The sequence below is a fragment of the Microtus pennsylvanicus genome, chromosome X (genome assembly GCF_037038515.1).
Source record: "Microtus pennsylvanicus isolate mMicPen1 chromosome X, mMicPen1.hap1, whole genome shotgun sequence".
Lineage (NCBI taxonomy): Eukaryota > Metazoa > Chordata > Mammalia > Rodentia > Cricetidae > Microtus > Microtus pennsylvanicus.
The window spans coordinates 49,523,006-49,544,446 of record NC_134601.1 but is presented as its reverse complement, the minus strand read 5'-3'; the positions used below and the strand labels follow the sequence as shown (position 1 = coordinate 49,544,446).

The 21,441-nt window shown below is 41.8% G+C and overlaps 1 protein-coding gene across 1 annotated transcript in view; it reads right to left on the bottom strand.

Moving 5' to 3' along the window:
* The window catches only part of Tenm1 (teneurin transmembrane protein 1), a 784,432-nt gene that overhangs the window by 26,632 nt on the left and 736,359 nt on the right, over nt 1–21,441 (bottom strand). The window contains exons 26-29 of the mRNA XM_075956580.1: nt 17,312–17,678; nt 15,401–15,911; nt 2,932–3,104; nt 1,655–1,890 (exon numbers count right to left, since the gene is read on the bottom strand). Of these exons, the coding sequence (XP_075812695.1) occupies nt 1,655–1,890; nt 2,932–3,104; nt 15,401–15,911; nt 17,312–17,678 (1,287 nt within the window). The remainder of the gene's footprint in view (nt 1–1,654; nt 1,891–2,931; nt 3,105–15,400; nt 15,912–17,311; nt 17,679–21,441) is intronic.

Genomic DNA, 21,441 nt, shown 5'->3' with positions numbered 1-21,441 from the left:
AGTCCAATTACAGAGAGGGAGGAGGGATTATATGAGCAAGGGGGAACTGAGCTCCTGGGAGCTCAGGAACTCTAGACCAACAGCTAGGGAGCCTGCCTGGGACCAAACTAGGCCCTCTGCATGTGGGATAGTTGTGTAGCTTGGTCTGTTGGACCAGGATCTATCCTGATACACGAGTTGAATTTTTGAACCCCATTCCCTATGGTGGGATGCCTGGCTCAGCCTTGATGCAGGGGGGAGTGGCTTGGTTCTGCCTCAGCTTATATGCCTGGCTTTGCTGACTCCCCACAGGAGGCCTTACCCTTTCATGGAGTGGATGGGGGATGGGTTGGCGAGAGGTGGGAGCAACTGGAGGAGGGGAGGGAGGGGGAACTACGGTTAGTCTGTAAAATGGAAACAAAATTTAAAATAAAAAAATTAAAAAGAAAAAAACCCTGGGTATCAAGGCAAGTCATCTGATTGCCCCATTTTTTGAATAACTCAGACATAAATGCTGACTTTTATACAGATCTAGAACTTTGAGTATTTAGACTGGATTCACTTATCAATTCAGTGGCTTAGCTGGCAAATGTTCTATTACAGGCTGATCAATAGAATTGAAACATACAAATTGACTTGTTCATCTAAATAGCTTCAGTAGCTATTATTAAAAAGACAAAAAACAACAACAACAAAACCCCAAACTGCTAAAGACTGTTTCTATGTGCCTTCAGCAGAGCTGATTAAAAAGCAAGCACACGTGTAGATTTTTTTCCTACACCAAGCAGGACTGGTTGGTTTCCCTGCTTCACTCTGCAGCTCGATGGTTGGTGGCGTTCAATGTGCCAGAGTTCTTTTACAGTGACTGAAGAGAATGCAGGTGTTCTCTGTACCCTGGGTGGGATTCGGTTGCTTTGAGGCTTGACCTCAATAACGAATACTTCCTGCCGATTGGCAGTTGTCCTGATGCTGACACTGAAGGCTACTGTCTTTGGAAATCTGGTCACGTCATTGTAACATTGGTTAACGTTCAAGAAAGGACATGCAGAGAGGCTGCTATGGTGTTTGCAGCCTTTCTATGCTTCCTGGCAGGTCTTGGTTTTACTGTTAAGGAACTGTGTGTTTGGTAAAGACTGGAAAACCCCCAAAGCTTTCAGTTCCCTCAGACAAGATTGTCTGAGTCCTCCAGCTCAGTCGCACTTCCAGTTCTTTGCTCCTATGGCTCTAGTGAAGTATTTATGACAGCGAAATAATTCATGGACTTTGCCCTCCCATCTTGCTTATGTCTAAGTTGTGCCTTATGTCTCACATCCTTCTCTCTCTCTACCCCAAAATTGGAAATCTGGCTTAACTTGAGGATTCTAATGAGCATCTCCAGGGCAGGCTGCGATGGGTACCGAAGGGCTTCTTGACTTACCATATTTCTCCAGCCAGACTTTTTTGGTGCCTGAAATTGCTACTATTAGAGCACTTTAGCTGGCTAATGACAAAGAAATCTGCTATTAGGATGCACATTTAAGGATACTGGACCATTATCAGCCATTAGCACTCTCTCTTGAATTAGTATATCATATAAGCTAGCCAGTCACCCAGAAAAGCTTTGAGGAAGTGAGACTTCAGTTTCGGGAGGCTCTTCACTTTCTGAGGGAACCCACGAACTTGCCCTTGGCCTTACCCTCAGTCTTCTCTCAAAAGCTGAAACGTTGCCTTTGTTTTGCTCCTTTCTCTGCCTCCACTCAATGAGGTTTGCATTGTGCTCTCCAGGTAAGGAAATGTTGCATTTGCCCAGAGTGGGGTTGACAGCCCCTGCCAGAATGTGGGGCTCTGAGCTGAGGCTGATCTCCATCCCACTGGCAAAGGTGACACGAAGAGAACCATCTGGACTCACACGATAGGTACTCTGAGTATTTTCTGTAGACAGAGGAGCAAATGAGGGAGAGGGGAGGGGGGCGGGAGGAGGTGTCAAGTTGAAGGAGGAGGAGGGGAAGCAGCAGGAAGAGAAGAGAAGTTTAGCTTCAGAAGATACACTTGGGAAGGGCTGAGCAGATGGGGCACTGGGGGCCTAACTGCACTCTGGGCTAGACCGCTACTCGGACAGTTGAATACATTCTCTCCCAATTCGGGTCTTGCTATTTTCACAGCTGGGGTATATCTTGTGAGCAGGATGAAAGACTGCTGTCTCAACTCTGTAGGCTGGTCGCTTCTGTTTTGTTGTCTGTTTCCTTTGAAAAGCATTCCCTCCCAGACTCCCTCTCTGACTTGTTGTATTTGCTCTCTTAGTTTGGTATGCTGGGAGCTAGAATGAGAAGAGCAGGAAATTCAGCTTAGCATCTTGCCACACGGGGATGGCATCATAGCCACCTTTAGCTCACAAAAGAGAAGTTGGTGTTGTTTCTTTTGGAGTGAAGTGCCCCCCAGCCTAGCAACAGAGTGAGTTCTAATTACAAGGCCATGAAAGTCTTTTCTTTGTCTCCCTCCCCTATAGCCCCTAACACATTCTTTCAAAATAATATTTTTTCTTCAATTCTTTATATTTTCCTCTCTGTGTAGAGTGTGCTTTTAATACCACTTGTTTTCTTCCTTGCACTGCCTAATTTGCCCTTTTACTCATCCGTGTCAGATCTGATCTAGAATGCTAAGCTCAGATGGGGCAGAGACTCTATTATTGTCCTCCAACCTAGGAAACCCTAAAAGAACTTTACAAATGCCTGGCTGTTGGGAAATGACTTGATGGGAGATCAGACTTGGCAGGATGTAACCTCATTACTCCCACAGAGATTGTGGCCCAAAGTAGAGACGTGAACTTATAAAAAGCCCGAATTTGTCTGTTTCCACTGGAAAATGGGAGGAAGAACCCATCTTCTCAATCAGAGAGGGAATTCAGTTCCCTAATAAGAGAGAGCCCAGATTTGGTTGGCGACAAAAGCAGGTGAAATTGGGAAAACCACTTACCTTGTTTCAAAATGTATATAGTACTAGTTGCTGTCAGGTTGGTTGACATGAGGACATTTTCGCGGTTGGAAGTGTCTAACTCCACTTTTGTCAGCTTTTCCAGGTCACTGTGGAAGCTGCTGACCTCTCCAGTAGGAAACGTTGCATTGGTCAGATGTCCCTCGGTGTCATACCTGAGGAACATAACAGATATCAACTCTGAAGCCTCTTGGCAATGATGACTGGTCCTTGCAAACTAAAAATCAATTGGAAGCTAATACAGTTTAACTTTTAGTGACAACAAATATCATTAACCTTGCTCAATAAGAAGAAAAAGGTCAAAGAGATGATTAATCAAAAGAAGATAATTTTTGAAGTTTCTGAATTCCTGATGACTTCCTTGAGCTGGGCTGTTTTACAGAAAAAAATATATCTGGTAATGAATCACCAGGATGGAAAACTGATTTATGAATCATGTCCTGCTGGGTGCAATGTTGCAGGGAGGCCTCTGCAATTTGGGTCGATTCCATTACTGGCGATGAATTATAGAAGCCGGCAGAGGGTGCTATTGTCAAAGGAAAGAAAGCCACAAAAGGGCCCTCAAAGCCCAAGAAGCCCAACAAACTGACTCCGCATTGTGAAGGGGAAATTAGAATTTGCTGCTGTTTAAGTTGCCAATTTTGAAATGAATGAATCATTCTTCCAACAAAATGAACAAGCACACAGGATAATGGAAACATGTTCATTAAAATATTCTGGAGGCCCCTGATCTTCGAATCACTTCAATTCTTTCTAGAGTATAGTGAATAAATATTTTGTAATTTGCCTATATGAAGAAGATACACACACAAAATAATAATTACCTGGGATAATAGGCAATAACCCATATCTGGAAATATAGTCTAGTGCGTTTACTTTTTTTTAAAAAAAAATAAAAATTATTGGCAATCTCACTGTCCTCCAAATGGAAACTGCCTCCCTGAAGGCTTTTGATGCGGAGCTGGTCTTTTATTGCCAATGGAACCATGAAAACTAAACAGTTCATTCAAAGTAAAGACACGCACTTGGAAACCCATTACTGCTTTCTTTTCAAGTTGCAAATTGCAAAATATTTAAGCACTTTTATTTGCTTTTGAAATGTTAAACAATTATATTTTATTTTACCCTGAGTGAACAGAAGGCGGCAAAGCTACGGTGGTGAGTCTGACTCTTCCTCACTCTCCTCTAACAATTCTGCGAAATGGGCCTAGTAGTTCAGGGTGAATCTACAAGACTGTAAGGGACTTCGGTAGCTGCTGAAATCTGAAAATCTAGACCAACTTTTGGCTTGGCCGTGTTTCAGAGGATAGAGCTGCATTTGAGGCATACAGAATGCCCTGTCACCTTCCATTTCCGATGCACATGTTAAGTCTATGTGCACACATAGATTATCAGTGCAAACAGTTGCGTGTATGCAGAGAATCAATCAAACTGGTCCTTTGACATCACAGACACTCTGTTATGTTGCTTAATTGGGTCACCCCCCTCCTTTAAAATGGACTTCACTAAAACAAGCAAGCTTGGTGTGCTGTTACTATCAGCAAAGGACTCATTGTCAAGGCCAAACAGAGCTGCTATTTGTGCCCGGGGTTAATGGCCAAATCTTTCCTTTGCCTAGCCTGTTTACTCATAGCCTGCTCTGGGCTCTGCACGTGTAAGCAGCAGGCTTTGGGTCAGAAAGCAGCATAGAAAGGCTATGCTAGGTAGGGTTGCGGATAGGGGTAGGGTTAGGTATAGGGATAAGAGTAGGTGCAGTCCCAACCTCTGTCTGCCAGGTGGTCCTTCCAGAGGAAGAAAACAATGTCCAGCTTTTATCATCAAAAGGAATCAACCTGCTACTCCCCATAAGAGAAGTTTCTAACTCGCAGACAGAGCCAGCTGTTGCAAACTTTCCTCAGTAGAGAGTGTGCTGGTCCAGCAGTTTGAGCTATACAGCAGTTCCTTTCTGGTCCCCAGTTAGCATGAGCAACTGCCTCATTATTTTCCCATTCCTGGATTCTAGGCGCTTGCCTCAGATCTTGGTCAGTGCCATTGTTCTTTACTTTTGCAGGAAATCGGTCCTGAGATGTTGTAGGTAAAGGTTGTCACCTTTCTTCTCACTTTGTGGGCAACTACGTTTCTCCCTCCACAGTCACCCAGACCTTTGTTATATTTTATGTGCTCTGCTTGGAGCTGGACCTGCAGCAAGAGCTCTACATCTGAGCTCTGTGTCCATTTGTGGGAGAAAGACAAGTTCGGATGCAATTGAGAGCCATCTGTGCACATAGATGCCCGAGTCCAAAGTTCTGGGAAACGACAGCAAAGACTTGGAGATAAATTTGGTTTGCTAACCAATCTACTTAATACTTTTAAAACGAAGTCACATGCTTTTGACCAAGATGCATTTTAATGTTTCTTCTCAACATCATAAGCACAGTCTTCCATACTCTGTTCCTGTCACTGCTTCCAGGGCTACAGAAGTACATTGGGAAAGAGGAGCTAGTTCTGGATAAGACTACAATTACCCAGACAAATTTAGTTTGGAGGCGGCTGTTTGGTCCTTTTTGTACAAGGAAGACAATGTTTTAGGGAATAAAGTAACATTTTTCCACAGGCTTGTCTAGTCTCTGAGTAGCTAGAAAGCAATTGTGCCTCATTTCCTTTCTGTGGCTGGACTGGAATTCTTATTTCAAAGTGTGCATTTGTATGTAGCTCCATCAAAACAAAGGACACCAGCCCCCAGCACGCTTCCACAGCCACAGTCTGCTCCTCCCAGTCAGAGCAGTTACATTTGGTAGCATTTGTAGTGTAGTGTCTCTCATGTGCTCAATCATTTATATGGCTCTGGATCAAAACGTAAGAGGCCCACGTCTCTTCTGCGGGGTCATTACCAAAGGAAGAGCTACAGGCAGATGTAAACATCAGTGGGTAATTCCCTCAAGTTTGGAAAGATTGCTCAAAGTGGACAAGAAAGAAAGAGAGTCTTTGATTTCCCAGGGCTTGCTTGAGTCCCCCCCCCCCCCCCCCAACTCCCATCACCAGTGAATGCATCTGTCCAGGCTGAATGTCAAAGAAACAAGTTTAATCAAAATCTCTCATGTTGTGTTTTTTCCCCCTTTGGAGCTTGCATCCTTTGGTGCAGAGAGTACAAGCCAATATGCTTCAACTGATTCCCCTAGGCCACAACATGAGAACAAGACCCTCCTTTCTCCAGGCAGTATAGAGAGCTCATTTAAATCAGGCACAAGACTTCTGCCAAGGGAATTGTGCCATTAGGCAATGAGTATTGCCTTCCTGGTCATTAGAAGTGAGAGGAGAGTTGACATCAAATGATTCACTCCTAGACTGATTTTTCAGTGTTCTCACAGTGAGGGCATACGCTAGTATTGAACACTTAACCCTTTAGTTGAGCACTGTGATAGGCTGTAGGTACTAGCACTTGCATGTGTGTGTGCTCAGGTGCACATGTGTGTGTTCTGGTGTAGCATGTAAAGGGAAGTAATGCTTTTTTTAAATTTAAATTTTATGTGCATGGGTGTTTCCTCAGTATGTATGTCTGTGTACCAGTTGTGCCTGTGGAGGCCAGAAGATGGTATCAGATTCCCTGGAACTAGAGTAACAGGCAGTTTTGAGAGTATATTTGCTGGAAATTGAACCTGGATCCTCTAGAAGATCAGTCAGTGCTCTTAACCACTGAGCCATCTCTTCAGGCCCTAGAATTCATTATCCTTGAGAGGAATATATTTTAGTTGAGGGAAGTTATATTTATACATTATTAAAAATATATTTGGTCTAATCTTTTCTCATAAAAGATAGTGTGATCTTTCCCCTGAGGAGCATTTAAACCAGATCTAAACTGCACTGAATAGAAGCTAGAAGCTTCCCTACCTTTGCTTACAATGAAATACTCAGATTAATAAATGTGTGATTCATTATTTATATTTTTAAAAGGAAGGACAAATGAGTCAGACCTTTTTACTACCTCAGGTCAGAACTGACCAATCTAATAAGCATTCTTTAGAAATAGTGGGCCCCATCTTTATCATCAGCAATAGTACTTTGCTTTTTATGATGCCCTTCCAAGTCCCCAATGCTCTTCTGCTCCCATTTGACTTTCATTCAGCTAATAGAGTCATGTGCTAGGTCCTGGGGAAATCACATCGAGCAAAACCCTCAGTCTCTACTAGGGCAGGTAAAACATGCACAAAAATCATTCTGGTCCCAGGATCCCGCCAGTGCATTTGTAAAAACAGAACCATAGAAGCTCAACAAAGGTAGTGGTCAGTTCTTCCTGATCTGAGTTTAAGAGTGGGAGGAAGGTAAGATCATGGTGTGGTGGCGCTTTTGTCCTGGAAGGTGTACAGAGCCTGGGGAGGGAAAGAAGCCATTTCAAATAGGTCAGGACTGTGGAGACCAGCACAGACGTATGTGAGATATACATTGGAAAAATGACATTGGAGCACAAGATTTCTTTAGGAAGGAAGTGGGAGAGAAGGCTGGAGAATCGAGCTTGGGCCTGAGCAGTGTGGGGGGAGGTACGCCAGGCTCTGGGGTAAATCTGAAGTTACTAAGAAATATAGAGACATGGAAAGATATTTTTTTTTGGGGTGGGATAGGGTGGTCTGATCAATGTTATGATGACAATGAGTCGTGGATGGGGAGACTGGGACCAGTAGGAACTATAAGGAGGCTCTTGTCTCAGTTCCTGTCAGGGAAGACGGTGAGCTTTTGTTTTCATCAAATGTTTCATGATCACTTGTCCCTGGGACTTGTTTCCCTCACTCGACTATAAGCTCGCATCTTTTGGCCTCTCAGTCATCTCTGCATTATCAGTCTGGCCAAGAGTAGGAGGATTCCCACGACATCTGCTTTACCAGACGAGAGGTAATTGGATTTTGCCAGTGAAACTGGAAAGAAGGGCTGGATATGAGCATCAGTGGGGTTAGAGAGAAGACAGGATCATCTACAGTAGTGTTGAGAGGTGTGATAGTTACTTTTGTCAGCTTGACACAAGCTCAAGTTATCTGGGAAGAGGAACCTCAATTGGAAAAATTCTTCCATCAGATTGACCTGTGGGCAAGCCTGTGGTACATTTTCTTGATTGATGCTTGATGTGGGAGAGGTTAGCTCATTATGAATGGTACCATCCCTGGGTAGGTGGGCCTAGATACTATAAGAAAGCAGGCAGAGTAAGGCATGGGGAACAGGCCAGTAAGCAGCATGGTATCTGCTTTAGTTCCTGTCTCTGGGTTCTTGCTTTGAGTTCCTCTCCTGATTTCTCTCAATGCTGGACTATAACTTTGCAGATAAAACAAACCCTTCCCTCCCGAGGTTTCTTTTATTTGGTGTTTTAGCTCAGCAACAGAAAGCAAACTAGAATAGGAAGACTAACACAGTTTACATAGATGTCCTGTGAAAATGCAGCTAAACTCCTTGTCAGCCTCTGAAAACTTTTTCTTGCCTCTGTGTGCTCCCAGTCTTTATTTGGCTTCTCTACAGCATCACCATAATTCTGCTTGTTTGATTGTTGAACCATAGCTAAGCTTGGTACAAAGAGAGGTATTTGAACAAAGATGTTGAGTCTATCTTTTGTACCTGAAGGGACAATCCATATTATCATATTCTTGTTTACATGTGTGGTGATTTTACTTTTGTTTTTGAGAGAGAGTCTCATGTATTTAAGGATGGATTAGAACCTTTTAGGTGACTGAGATGATGGTTTGATGGGGGCCGTAGACAGAACCCCTGGCCTTATATGCCTTAAATAAGCACTCTACCAATTGAACTACATCCTCACCTCCTATTTTCTTTTTTTCCTAAGTTGTAGTCATTTATCTACTTGAAGGCAAGGGCTGCACCTATAACACCTTAGTTTCTTTTCTGTCCCATGGTTCTATAAGACACTAGAATTTTTCATATGTTTGGCTATAAGCCTTAATTGTCAATGGAGGAGCCATCTCTCCAGCTCCATTTCAAATGTTTGAAGGAGTGACTATCATATAAAACTTTCTGCATGGAGACATGGTTTATATACCTGGCCCCATTCTAATCTAATCTTGGAGGAAGGGAGATCCCTCATTAGTCACCCTTGAGAAAACTCAGCATTTAAAGAAATACTCTATCGAGAAACAAGAAAGCTTTTCTCCCTTGTCAGTAAGTGACTTTTTGTGTGTAGAAACACACTAACAAGAGTCTAGAAAGATAGAATGCAGAGGACTGAAAGATCAATAACGCATGGAAATACAGAGGTCCTCACAAGTGAAAGGACTTCCTACAAAGGGCAAAGGGACTGAGGAGCTGTTAACTTGGCCTAACCTGACAGCAGACACAACTGATGCTCTGGCCTTAGCCTGGCACCTTTCCCATTTAATGTAGCAGAAGATTTTTTTTGGCCAGGAAAATACCAGAACAATAAGCAAAAGCATCCTGGTTATGATTTCAGTTCTGAGGGTGAGCTCATTATGTGAAGTACAAAGCCTTTCCCTTGGATATCCACTGGCAGGGTCATTATAATTAGGGGCCCATTAGCTTGTCAGGGCAGAATGCATTCCTCATTGTTCCAGTACTCTTGTGTTGACAGTCACCTCCTTGTTAGCTATTTCTCCGTGGTCAGCTTCTCACTCCTGCCCCCTGACACTCAGGATGCTTATGGGCAGTGAGGCTTCAAGTACTAATACTTGGGGTGTGTAATTTTGATCTTGGTCCAAATCAAACAGAATTATGAAAACCAATGAACTATTTAAACAATATCCCATCGTAGAATAAAAGCCCCTGCAGTACTACTGCACAAGAGGCTCTTTTCAGTCCTGTTCGCATTACCCACTGCTCGGGGTCATTCATGTCATTTTTCCTCTCAATAGCTGCAGATAATCGAAAGCTGAACAGATTACTCTCATGGGTCTCTCTACACATCAAATAGCCATCCTGCCAAACTTTGTTTCCTATCCCACAACAGAATTTCTGTTTTTAACTTGGAAGACCATTTGTTCCCTTTAGCCAAAGAAACCACTCTCTCACTTTAGGAAAACATTTAAGTTTTAAAAAATCCTTTCAGTTTCTTCTATGCTTAGCACTGTTCTGACCCTAATTGAGACAGTAGGTTCAATGGTGTGTTCCCCAACTTCAGGAGGACAAGGACATTTTGTGCGGATATCAGGCCTGAGCTAAAGTAAGGGGAATATAAGTGAAACAAGACACATGCAGAAGGTAGGCAATTTAAGCCCGTTATCAGGGACAGAAAGCCATGTATTCTTACACGGCCAGGCAAGATAGGATAGGGGCTGTAGTTTGTTAGGGACTGCTGTTCAGCCTGAGAACAGATAGCTTCAAAAGGAAGAGGTATATTCTCTCAACACATCTAATTTGTTTGTGATCATTTCAGCATATATATATACATATATATATATATATATATATATGTATATATTGCTGGAGTTAAGAATGTGGGGGAAAGAATAGCCTTCTTCGTTATCTAATGGTGTTCTCATATTCATTCCTCCTCTAGATCTCCATATTCTGCATTGTCATTCTTGTGATCTCAAATGTCCACAATTTTACGGAACACAGTGCGGCAGTGGTAGAACAGAGAGAATAAGTCTAACTCTAGATCTGAATGGGCAGGTTATTTCCTTGCTCTGGGACTCTGTTCCCTCATTCATAAAATGACTTCTAATTTTTCTTTGTGGCCTTAACATTTCAAGATTACTCCCCTGTGGATGCTTGTGTTTCCTACTCCTTAGAGTCTCGATACTGGTTATGCTACAATGATGTTAGTGGCTTTCCCTATACTGATTGTGGGCTGAATCTTGGTGACAGGTTTGCAGGTTTGGGGGATACTGCTTATCATATTGCCCCTGCTTCAAGGTGCCAAGAGCAGAAATCTGGCACACAAACTGATCTTTCAGTAGCACTCTCCTCTCTAATGGGCATCAAAATTTTTTTTCTCAATGCTGAGCATTTTATATTAGCGAGCAAATATATTTCACTAAAATCTTCTGTAAGTTTGAGGCTAGCCTAGTCTACATAGAGTTTCAGGTTAGCCAAGGCTACATAGTGAGATCATGCTTCCAACCCAAACCCAAACCCAAATCAAGCAAAAATGAACAACAACAAAAATTCCTTCTTTTGACTTCATCCCTCATCCCCACCATGTGTTCTAATTTCTCTACTCCTTATAGCAAAGGTCCTCAAAGTAACTTTTTATCCACTGTATCCAGTCTTTCTCCTATTTCCTTTTTATTGTTATCTAGAGAGAATTCACAAACCACAAAATTTAGCATTTTAAAGGGTACAAGCTTCTAATATTTCCAGTACACTGGTCATGTTATATAACCATTGCCACCACTTCTAGCACATTCCTACTGTTCTCCAAACAAGCCCTATATTCATATTCATATCCCAAGGTCATCCCTTTTATCAGCTCTGGATGACTGCTAATCTATGTTATATCTATATAGATTTTCCTCCTTTGGGAATTTTCTGTAAATGTAACCATGTGATACTTTCCCTCTTGTGTTTGGTATCTTTCACTTAATGCTGTAAGGTTGATCCATGTTTTAGCATTTATCAAAACTTCATTTCTACTTTGAGTATTACTTCATGATATCTGTAGATTGCATTATGCACATCACTTGATGAACATTTCTTGGTTATTACCAACCGTGGTGTCATGAACATTTATGCATCTATCCAGTCTTTCTTCAATCTCTTGTATTAAGGCTTGAGTCCTTCACTGTGTTTCAGAATCTTCCCCCTTTCAGGTAAATAATGATCTTCACAATTCAAAATAGAACAATCAATTCTCAGTACCAATTTACTTATTAATATCTGATCACTTTCATTTTTTTCTGGGGATGCCAGACATTTCCCCCAGGGTCATGTGTATGTGAAGCAGGTCATCTACCATTGAACTGTCACCTTTGTCCTTTTTGAGTCACCTGATTTACATAGTGATGGAGCATGAGTGCTTCCCCCAATCTTGTAAATTGAAGTATTTTAATTTGGCTTTTATTTTTCACATTTATTGTATGTAATGTTTTAAATGTTTATGTGTACATGTGTTTTTTATCCTACATTGATGTGTACTACTTACATGCCTGATATGTCTAGATACCTTGGAACTGAAGTTAAGGATGGTTGTGAGTTGCCATGCAGTGTTGGGAATTGAGCTCAGGTTCTCTGAATGGGCAGCCAGTGATTTTAACCATTGAGCTATCTCTCTAATTTCAAGAGGTCTTTAGGAGATGATTAGGTCATGAGGGTTCTGTCTCCATAATGATATTTGTGATTTTACAAAAGAGTTATTGGAAGAGTCTACCTCTTTTCTTTCCTACTTCTGCCATGTGAAGACACACAGTAAGAGGTACCATCATGCAAGCAGAGGGTACCCCATGCTACACACTGATTCTGCTGGCACCTGGATTTTAGACTTTATACCTCCTGACAAGGTGTCTTAGTGAGTAGACGCACTTGCTGCACAGGCCTGCTGGCCTGAGTTTGATCTGTAGGATCCCTGTAAAGGTGGAAGGAGAGTATCAGCTCTACAGTTGTCCTCTGGCATGCATGCCACTGTGTGAGCACATTTGCACACACATATGCACACACACTCACAGTGGATTCCTATTGTTTATGAATAACCTGATCTAAGGCAGTTTGGTGAAGAGTACAAATGGATTGGACTAAGACAATTGACTTCCTGGACATGCTGCTTCCCTAGTTCAATGGCCCTCCTTTCCCAGTCTCTTTCGCCATTCTTTCTTAAGCTGAACTATGAAGGTCTTCAGAATCATTCTGTTGCTTTCTTTTCTTAGTCTTTACTCACTTTTTTGGAGATCTCATCTGTTTCATGGATTTAAATACATTTTAAACATTGGTTGACTCCAAATGTAGATCTCTAGCTCCTTTTGAATTTCAGACTCATCCATTTAAATGTTTAACTGATTGTCAGAAATTGAATTTCTAGTTTCTTACCTTACAATACTTCTTGCATAATGTTTCTTTCTAAGAATAGAAATCCCTATATTCTGTTGCTTCGGCCAAAAACTTTGAAATTGTTTTTGACCCAGCTTTCCCACAAATACTACACTACTTTGTCATTAGGTATTGATCATGCTTATTTTCAAAATGTGTACAGTTTTTCATAAATTCTATCTATCTATCTATCTATCTATCTATCTATCTATCTATCTATCTACCTAATCTACTCTCTCTCTCTCTCTCTCTCTCTCTTTCTCTCTCTCTCTCTCTCTCTCTCTCTCTCTCTCTCTCCTATCTTAATGTGCTATGGGACAAAGGGGGAAGTCATAGAACAACTTATGGGAGTCAGTTTTCTCCTTCCAACATGTGGGTCCCTAGGATTAAACTTAGGTTATGATACTTGGAGGCAAGCACTGTTACCTGCTGAGTCATCTTACTAGCTCAAGATTATTAATACATCATATACCATATATATATGTATACATATATAACTTCTTTATATAGCATTGCTATTTGAAATTCTATACAACTTCTTGTTCTCCAGTACAATGTAAGCTCCATGAATATATGGAACTTATCTTTCTGTTATTGGTTATAAGGCCACACATAGCAGGCACGTCCAGCCTGTGGCCTACAGGCTGCATGCACCTCAGGATAGTTGTGAGTGAAGGTCAATACAAAACCATGAACTTACTTAAAACATTATGAATTTTTTTGTTTTTTTTCTAAGTTGATGCCATAGTTCTTATGTGAACTTAGTAGATGACACCATTCTGCCTCAGTGTGTTAAAGATTAGGCATGCCTGAAACATTTTGTAGTACACAGCAAATACTCAACAAATGTTAATCAAACAAATGAAAAGGAAATTGATTACCTGGTTGTTTTAAAAACTAGTTAACTCATCAACTATTTATTTTGGGAGGACTGAATTCAGCAGGCAGGTTTCAAGATTTTTTTTTTTTTTTTTTGCCTAATTTTAACTGCATTGTGATCCGGAGTGATACTTGTTTTAAAAGACATTAAAAGTGTCTCATTAGAAATTAATTTTCCTAAAGGAAGACTATTTTAAAGTAAGACTTTTTGACTTAGATTATTGGCATTTGAGTTCTGGATAGCTGGGTGAATCAGGACCAGTTAACTATATTTGTGGCTTAGTTATTTATCTATAAAATAGGAGTGCTAGAAGAACCTATTCTACATTGTTACAAAGAAAGCCAAATAAAATGATGTATAATAATTACCTAACATAACATCTAGCAGTAAGTAGATCCTTAGAGAATAGCAGCTTTTGTTGCTTTTATTAAGATATAAGAAAACTTAAACAAAAAACCCAAAAGTCCTGCAATAGAAACTACTGAGCACATTTCTCCAAGTGAAACTGGAGTAGCTGTTCAGGTCTTTTGTATAAATGACATTTCTTTGGGAAGTGCTCCAAAATTTGAAGGACAGTTGCTTTGTTCTTTTCCTCAGGAGGCTTTTGTGGGCCTGGACATATTCTCTTCATATTTTTCTACAGCCGCACAAGAATAGTCACATGTGAAACTCATCAAACTTAGTATCTCCACTTCTTCATGGTTTAAAGCCTTCAAGTTGACTGTCATCCCAGGTTCTGAGTTCTGACTCTAGGGATTATTCTCACTCAGTATACTGTTAGAAACTGGGCAGCTTCCTTTGTGGGGAAAGTGCTTCCTGAGGGCTGCCAGTCTGGCTTGCTGAGCCAATTGACTCAGAAACCAGGTAAGGGCAATGGTCTTTATTTCCATGCCATGGTAATTCCTAGTAGCTTGCTGTCAGACATACTTTGTGTTAGTTCCCAGTGAAATGAAGTTATAAGGGAATTAGCTAGTCTGTAACTGCCACTGCATGCTAGGTTCCACTTGTGCAGGGGCACCAAGGAAGCCTGGGGTTGCACTGAAGCCCGTGGCTCCACATTTCGCAGAAGCAGTCAGGGTCTCAGAGCTGCTAGTCAGCATGTGCTCCGCGGAATTTTACATTTGCCTTTCAAGGTCCACTTCTTCCATTCCAGCTTCACTGTTATCTCCCACAGCAACGAATACTGAGTTGGGCTGGGCACAGACTTGTTTATTCATCCATTAAACCCCACAGAGATCAGTAAATACTTGTTAAATCACACCGCTTCTTTACTGCTTTAGCAGCATCCTTTAGTTTTGTTATTTAGATACAATTGTAGCTTGTCTTCCCAGGGATGCTGTGGATTTTTTTTTGTGTATGTGTATGAACTTATACCTCTTTCCTGTCTCCTGCAGTGCCACACTATACTTAAATATTATGCTCTACAAACTGCTTAGGCAAAATGGGTCCCACCCTAGGAGCTGGGTAAAATTTTCTTCTTGACTACTTACTTTTTTATTTTTTATCCGTGATTGTTAGGAGAAAATAGTATGCAACAGCCATCAATTATGAAACTATGTTCTTACCGTTATTCTCTCTCAAATAACAACCTAACAAAAGTGGGGTTGGAAATTAGAAACTTACTCATAAACAGTGGTCCATCCATTTTCATTACTTTTTGTTGCTAGAAGTCCTGTGTTTCCTGGGTAGGTCATCAAGGCCAAATTGTAGCCTTGAGCTGACACTCTTTTCAGGACTCCGTTGCTGCTTATGGTAAGCCAGTAGACTTGCCCGCCAGGCACCACAAGCCATAGAGGCATGCCACCTGCATCCCGGCGAATATGCACTGAATTGCCATTGCTGCTAGTGATGGCACCCAGATCACCGTCAGCATTGTAGGTGAAGTTATATACATAGTCCCTTGTTATCAAGTTCATGGTATGTAGGTGGGTTCCATTGACAGTGAACTGGTAGAGTTCTTGGTCAGCAGGCGAGGCAATCTCATAAACGTTCATATCATTCAGGTGGGCTTGGTTCCTGCTGATGGTACGAATTCGAACATTGCCAAGGTCTGCTACATAGAGGGTACCATCAGGTGACACTGCCAAGGAGGAAGGGGCTTTCATCTTTGCGTCTTTGGCGTATCCACCATCACCTACGGGGAAAAAAAAGACCCAATTTTAATAATTGGCACCCAAAGAATTTGAGTGAGCATACCTGAGATTTAAAGTAACACACATCAAAAATCATTTTAAGAAAAAAAAACACAATCAGAGAACCATCATTCTTTGCATGCCCCCTGATTATTTTGAAACCCATTTACTCAAAAGATTGTAGTTCTTGAGTCAGTAACACTAAAGATGAACAGTAAGATATAATTATCTCAGTTACACCAATTCTGTGAATTCCTAAATCCTGCTGTTCAGAACCTATTGTATTGCAAGGCACAGCAAATAGCGAGAGCCACAGCAAATTTGCCTGCCAGTTTGTAAGTTTCTTTCCTGTTGCTATTTGCAGGATTTGTTTTAGAATCTTCTGGTCCTACTATGCTTAGAAGTCATTTCCTCTATTAATTTCCTTTGTTCCACTGTCAAAATATGCTAAGTCTGTAAGTATAACAATCATTCCAAATACCAAAGCTGGTAACTGACATAAATAGTAGATACACCTTGAATAAAATATATAAATTACTAAAACATCTATAAATCTCATTGTCCAGGAAAATACAGGAAATATTGAACAAAGTCATATTGAACAACTTACTGATTCTGGATTCTTCTCAAGGAAACACAAAACTTATGAGGGCTATTCAGTCCTGGGTGAGTAGCTTAATAGGTTTGCATGTAGCGGGGAGGGACTTCCACTCCTCAGACATGAACAGAACTGTTGACATTTAGAGTTCTGTTTGCTATCTGAAATAACTATTCCATGTTTGTGGAAAAGGCTCGTCTTTTCCTCTCCCATTTCAGCTAAAAGGGCACCATTGTTTATGGAATTTCAGAGTTTTTAACATCAAGTAACACAGGCGACTGATGCCATAAGAATTTGCAATTGGGGAATTTAATTTTGCCCGTACATGCTCACAGCAGTCTGCTTGGGGTCCTTTCAACCGTCTAATAGAGCATGCTTTCCATCTGGAAGGCAGTCACTTTGGGCAAGTGGCTTAATAAAATCAGTAAATACGTTTTTCAACCTATTTTCCTTTCTCTAAAGCACAAATAACGGCACGATCTTAAATTTGTATGATGTTAACTTTTTTGAGACTCTGGAAAGTTATTATGTCTGTTTTTCCCAAGAACAGCAAGGTGACATGATGGAGAAATATACTTATCTCTATGTAACAAGTAAGGCAGATGAATTGTGAAAAGGTTTTATGGCTTTTCTGGGTCACTCAGTCAGCTGTCAGCGCTAACTCCCAATACATTGCTTTCTCCGCGAGCCCACACAATTGTTTATACGAATTCCTTTTTGTTTTCCTTTAGGCTTTTCTGATGCCGGTGGTTTTGCTTTTGAAAACAGAGAGGGGGAGCTGGTGAATTGCTAAAAAGGTCATACCTGAAAAACAGTCACAGTTGGGATCAATTTTGCAGTCGCAGTCAGTGGGGGCGCCGGCTATGATGGAGATCTCCCCATTGGTGGTCACTTGCTGAATGCGGTTCACTTTCCTCTCGTCTGTTTCAGCGATGAAGAGCAACCCGCTGTGGGAGACGCTGATGGCCCTGGCTGACTCCAGAGTGGAGTGAATTGCTACTTTGCTGACCAAGAAATGATCGATGCCGGGCACCTGGCAGTGAATGGGACGCCCTGCGATGATCCGCACACGCCTGTTCTCAGAAATCTGCAGCACGATGTTGTTATCCAGAACATACAATGAGTTGTCCATGGGATTGACTGTGAGGTCGGTTGGCCACTCTAATCGCACCTACAAAAAGAACAAACAGACACATGCCACTAAGTTACCACATCGTTCCAGAGACAACTTTACCATACAAGTAATAAATAGCTTATTGTTTCTGTACTATTACTGATTTCAGCAACATTGATGCTGTCTGATAATGAAGGATGGATATATTTATCATTTGTGCTATTTTCAACACAATATGAATTGTTTTCCATAATCCCAAAGTATCTTCTAGATAAGTGGAATTCAGAGTGTGGTCTCTGGAACTGACAACCATAGCATCACTTGATGCAAACTTTGAGGCTCTATCCTAGGCACATTGTACCATAATCCCTGAGAACAGGGACACAACCGTCTGTGTTTTTACAGATCTCTAGATGATTTTGAAGGTTATTGCTGTAGGACCTCTGGATTAACACACGCCACACGCATGCACACATACACACATACACAATTCTTTTATTGTCTTGTATATGCTTAGAAAAGCAAAGTCATAAAGATTGTGGGACAATGAAGCCCTGGGGAAACCAGCTTTTTACCCAATCAACAGCCTTTTGGTCAGGGCCTGCCATTAGCACAGGCCTAATATCCATCTTGTATATTATGCAGGTGTAGTCTGCTAGCTATTGATCTGGAGTCCTAGGTGGGAACATACTTCTCACTTAGCTGGGTCTTGTTTAGTTCTTGGGTCCTCAAACTTGGCGAAGAAACAGGTTGGTTTCTGATTTCCCCGAATGGTTGATGAGAACATTCTCTGTACTAAGCCTTGTGCTAAGCTTTAGGGATTAAAATACAGTTTTCCGACACATAAACCTATGCCCTTAAGGAACTGTTTGGTCTGGTAGGGCCCTTGAAAGCACTATCAGCGATTACTCTCCATGTTGTGAGAAGGAAGCAATAGAAAGGGCATGAGAGGACTTCACATAGATATAGAGGCGGGATATTAATAGATATGACGGTGTGTAAACCAAGGGCGAAGTGACCAGTAGAGAAGAGCAGCATAGTTGAAGGACCATTTGGGCAGAGCAAATAGCAAGGGTAAAAGCCCAAACATCAGAGACGGCATGACTCATCTCGGGTATAATAAATATTTCAGTAAGGTTAATATAGTTTCAGTGCGTGAAACTAAGAAAATGATGCCAACCAGGAGGTAGAGAGTGACTAGATGTTGCAGAGTAAATCCTGTCCTTTTCAAAGTTAGGTCTCATGGCACTAACCTTCATTGTGACTGTGTTTGGAGCTAGGGTATCTAAAGAATAAATTAGGATAGTTAAGATGGTAAGAGTGGAGACCTCTCCAAACTGTAAGTGTGATTATGAAAATGGAGACTGCACACACTTAGGGGTTGTCTCTATGTGGATATAGCAAGAAGATGGCCATCTGAATGTGAACAAGGAGGTCTTAGGAGAAGCCAACGTCTGTGTCTTTGGTTTCCAGTGGCCAAAGATTTGAGAAAATAAATTTTGTTATTGAAGACACCTGAACTTTGCTATTTTGTTGTGGCATCTCTGCTCAACAAATATACCAGGTAATGAAAGGAAGCACATATCAGTTTTGTTTTTGTGACTGGGCTAGTCATTGAAGAGCTTTAAGTAGGCGGATGGCATAGTCATACTTGGGTTTCAGATGGATCTTACTGCCCGCTCTAGAGACAATGTGGGAGGCAGAGGTGATACCAGCCAGTTTGGTGGCTTCTGCATTAGGCTAGGTAAGGAATCATGTTATATAAACTAGGAAGGCAATGTAGGGTATTGAGAGTACAGAGATGTTTGAGAAGAATAAAACAGTGTGTGTGTGTGCGCGCGCGCGTGCACACATGTGCACGTGTGTGTCTAGTGTGCCCTGTCCAAGGGCTGTGCTAGATGCTGAGGATAAGCTAAGTAAACATGATTTCACTGTAGTTCTTTTCTGGACATGAGTTGGCTCAGTGCCTGCCCTGACATTTCCCGATGGTGACTGCTTATCCCTAGGCACTTCACGGAGAACTCTGCTCCATATAGCACTTCCCACATCACCACTCATTACTATCCATTTCTCTCCTTTCCGGCTAGACAAAGGCAGAAAAAGAAATCTCATTCAGGACTAAAATAGTGAAAGTAACGTAACTAAGCTTTTTCAGCTTTGCAGGGAAGCCGAGGGAAGTCTTTATTTTTCTCACGGAATCAGAACGTTTGGAAAGCGGATATGGACTTTCACTGCATTTTGACGCCCACTACTTCCTCAGCTGAAAGAGACCTTATGAATAATGATTAATAAAGTGGGAAAAGGCCCGATCTGATGTCTGAGATAAGAACTTATTTTTTTACTTGTGCCCTCTAAGGGTGGTGCTGTGAGGAAAGCAAAGGTTGCCTTTGGCGTCTCCTTGTTATACCACACGAGGCCCTTTGCCCCCATGTCTGAGTGTCCCCCAAATGCACAGCAACCTCACTGTGTCCCCACAGCTTTCTGTGCCCTCTACTTCCACCTCTACAAATGCTGCCCTTCTCTGGTCAGTAACCATATGCCTCTGGGCAGCTAGGAATTTGTGTGCTAATGGGGTATAAAGCTCAGCTTGTATTATGCATGTTCTACAAAGCCTTTCGGACTGAGGCCATTGGATAAACATTAACCACCAGCAGCCACAGCTCCCAGAACAGTTTGTGGTGAAGTGTTCCTCAGCATGTCTATCTGAGGCCTTTGCGTGTCAGTGTGCTGCCACAGAGAGACAGAGTGAGTGCCTGCTGCCACTGCCGTTGCCGCTGCTGCTACTGTGGAGGGTTGGCTCTCCCTTCACCCTGTGCCCCCACCTTGGACCTCTATATACACTATCAAACTTGTCCAGAAGCTGTCTGTGTGCTCTAGTCCTATGGAACACGGTCCCCTAGGAAATAAGTCAGGGCTGGCTGAGGAAGAGGAAATGAATTGATTTCAGTACAACACTCCTATTTTGATCGAGTCTGAAGTCGGTGACCCAGAAAAAACAAAGCTGGCTGAAATGACGTTCTAATTATCCCCACTCAGGGAGCCAGAGCCAGGGCCGAGGCCCAGGAATGGCACACACCTGGCAGAAGCTATGGAAGGAACATATTTTAGACTCTGTTCTCAGCTATCAAGGCTGCCTCTGAGATAAAAGCTGGCGGTGAGAAAACAAGCTCTGAAATTCTCCAACTCTCACAACCCGATTTAAGCCGATACTATTGGTGTCATGTTTATTAGATTTAATATTGCCTCAAAAATACACCAGACATCGTGTCTGTTTGTTTTCTTTCCCATCAAATGAGCTACCCTCTGGCAGTTTTCTGTGACGAAAGTGGCCTTTGTGCTTTTGAGACACTTTGTATGCCAGCTACATAGAATCCCTTTAATTCCCATTTGATTCGGTGGGGCAGCTTGTCTGTGAGATCTGCTCAGATGAAAGATGTGTGCCTACTTAGTAGTCGAGGGGCCATTGTTTTAGAGGACGGACCTTTTCACTGCTTTTAGGTTGTCAGTTCCTCTTATGCCATCCTTATGTTAAATGTGTCCATTTCCAGGTAATTTTTCAAGGAACTAGTGCTTTACACCCACACAGTAAAAACAGAGCCTCTCCACCCCACCCAACAAATGTAGTGATGTTTTTGAGCTGATTCTGGCTGGTGGAACAAGTATCTATTAATTGTGGAGAGAGCCCACAACTCTGTGCTACTGAAATGGATCTAAGGTTAACTTCCAGAAGCTGTTGCCATTTATACAACTGTGATTTTTTAAAGCGTGTGTGGGGGGTTGCATGTGGTAGTAGAAAAATTTTTTTGCTTTAGAATGGGAC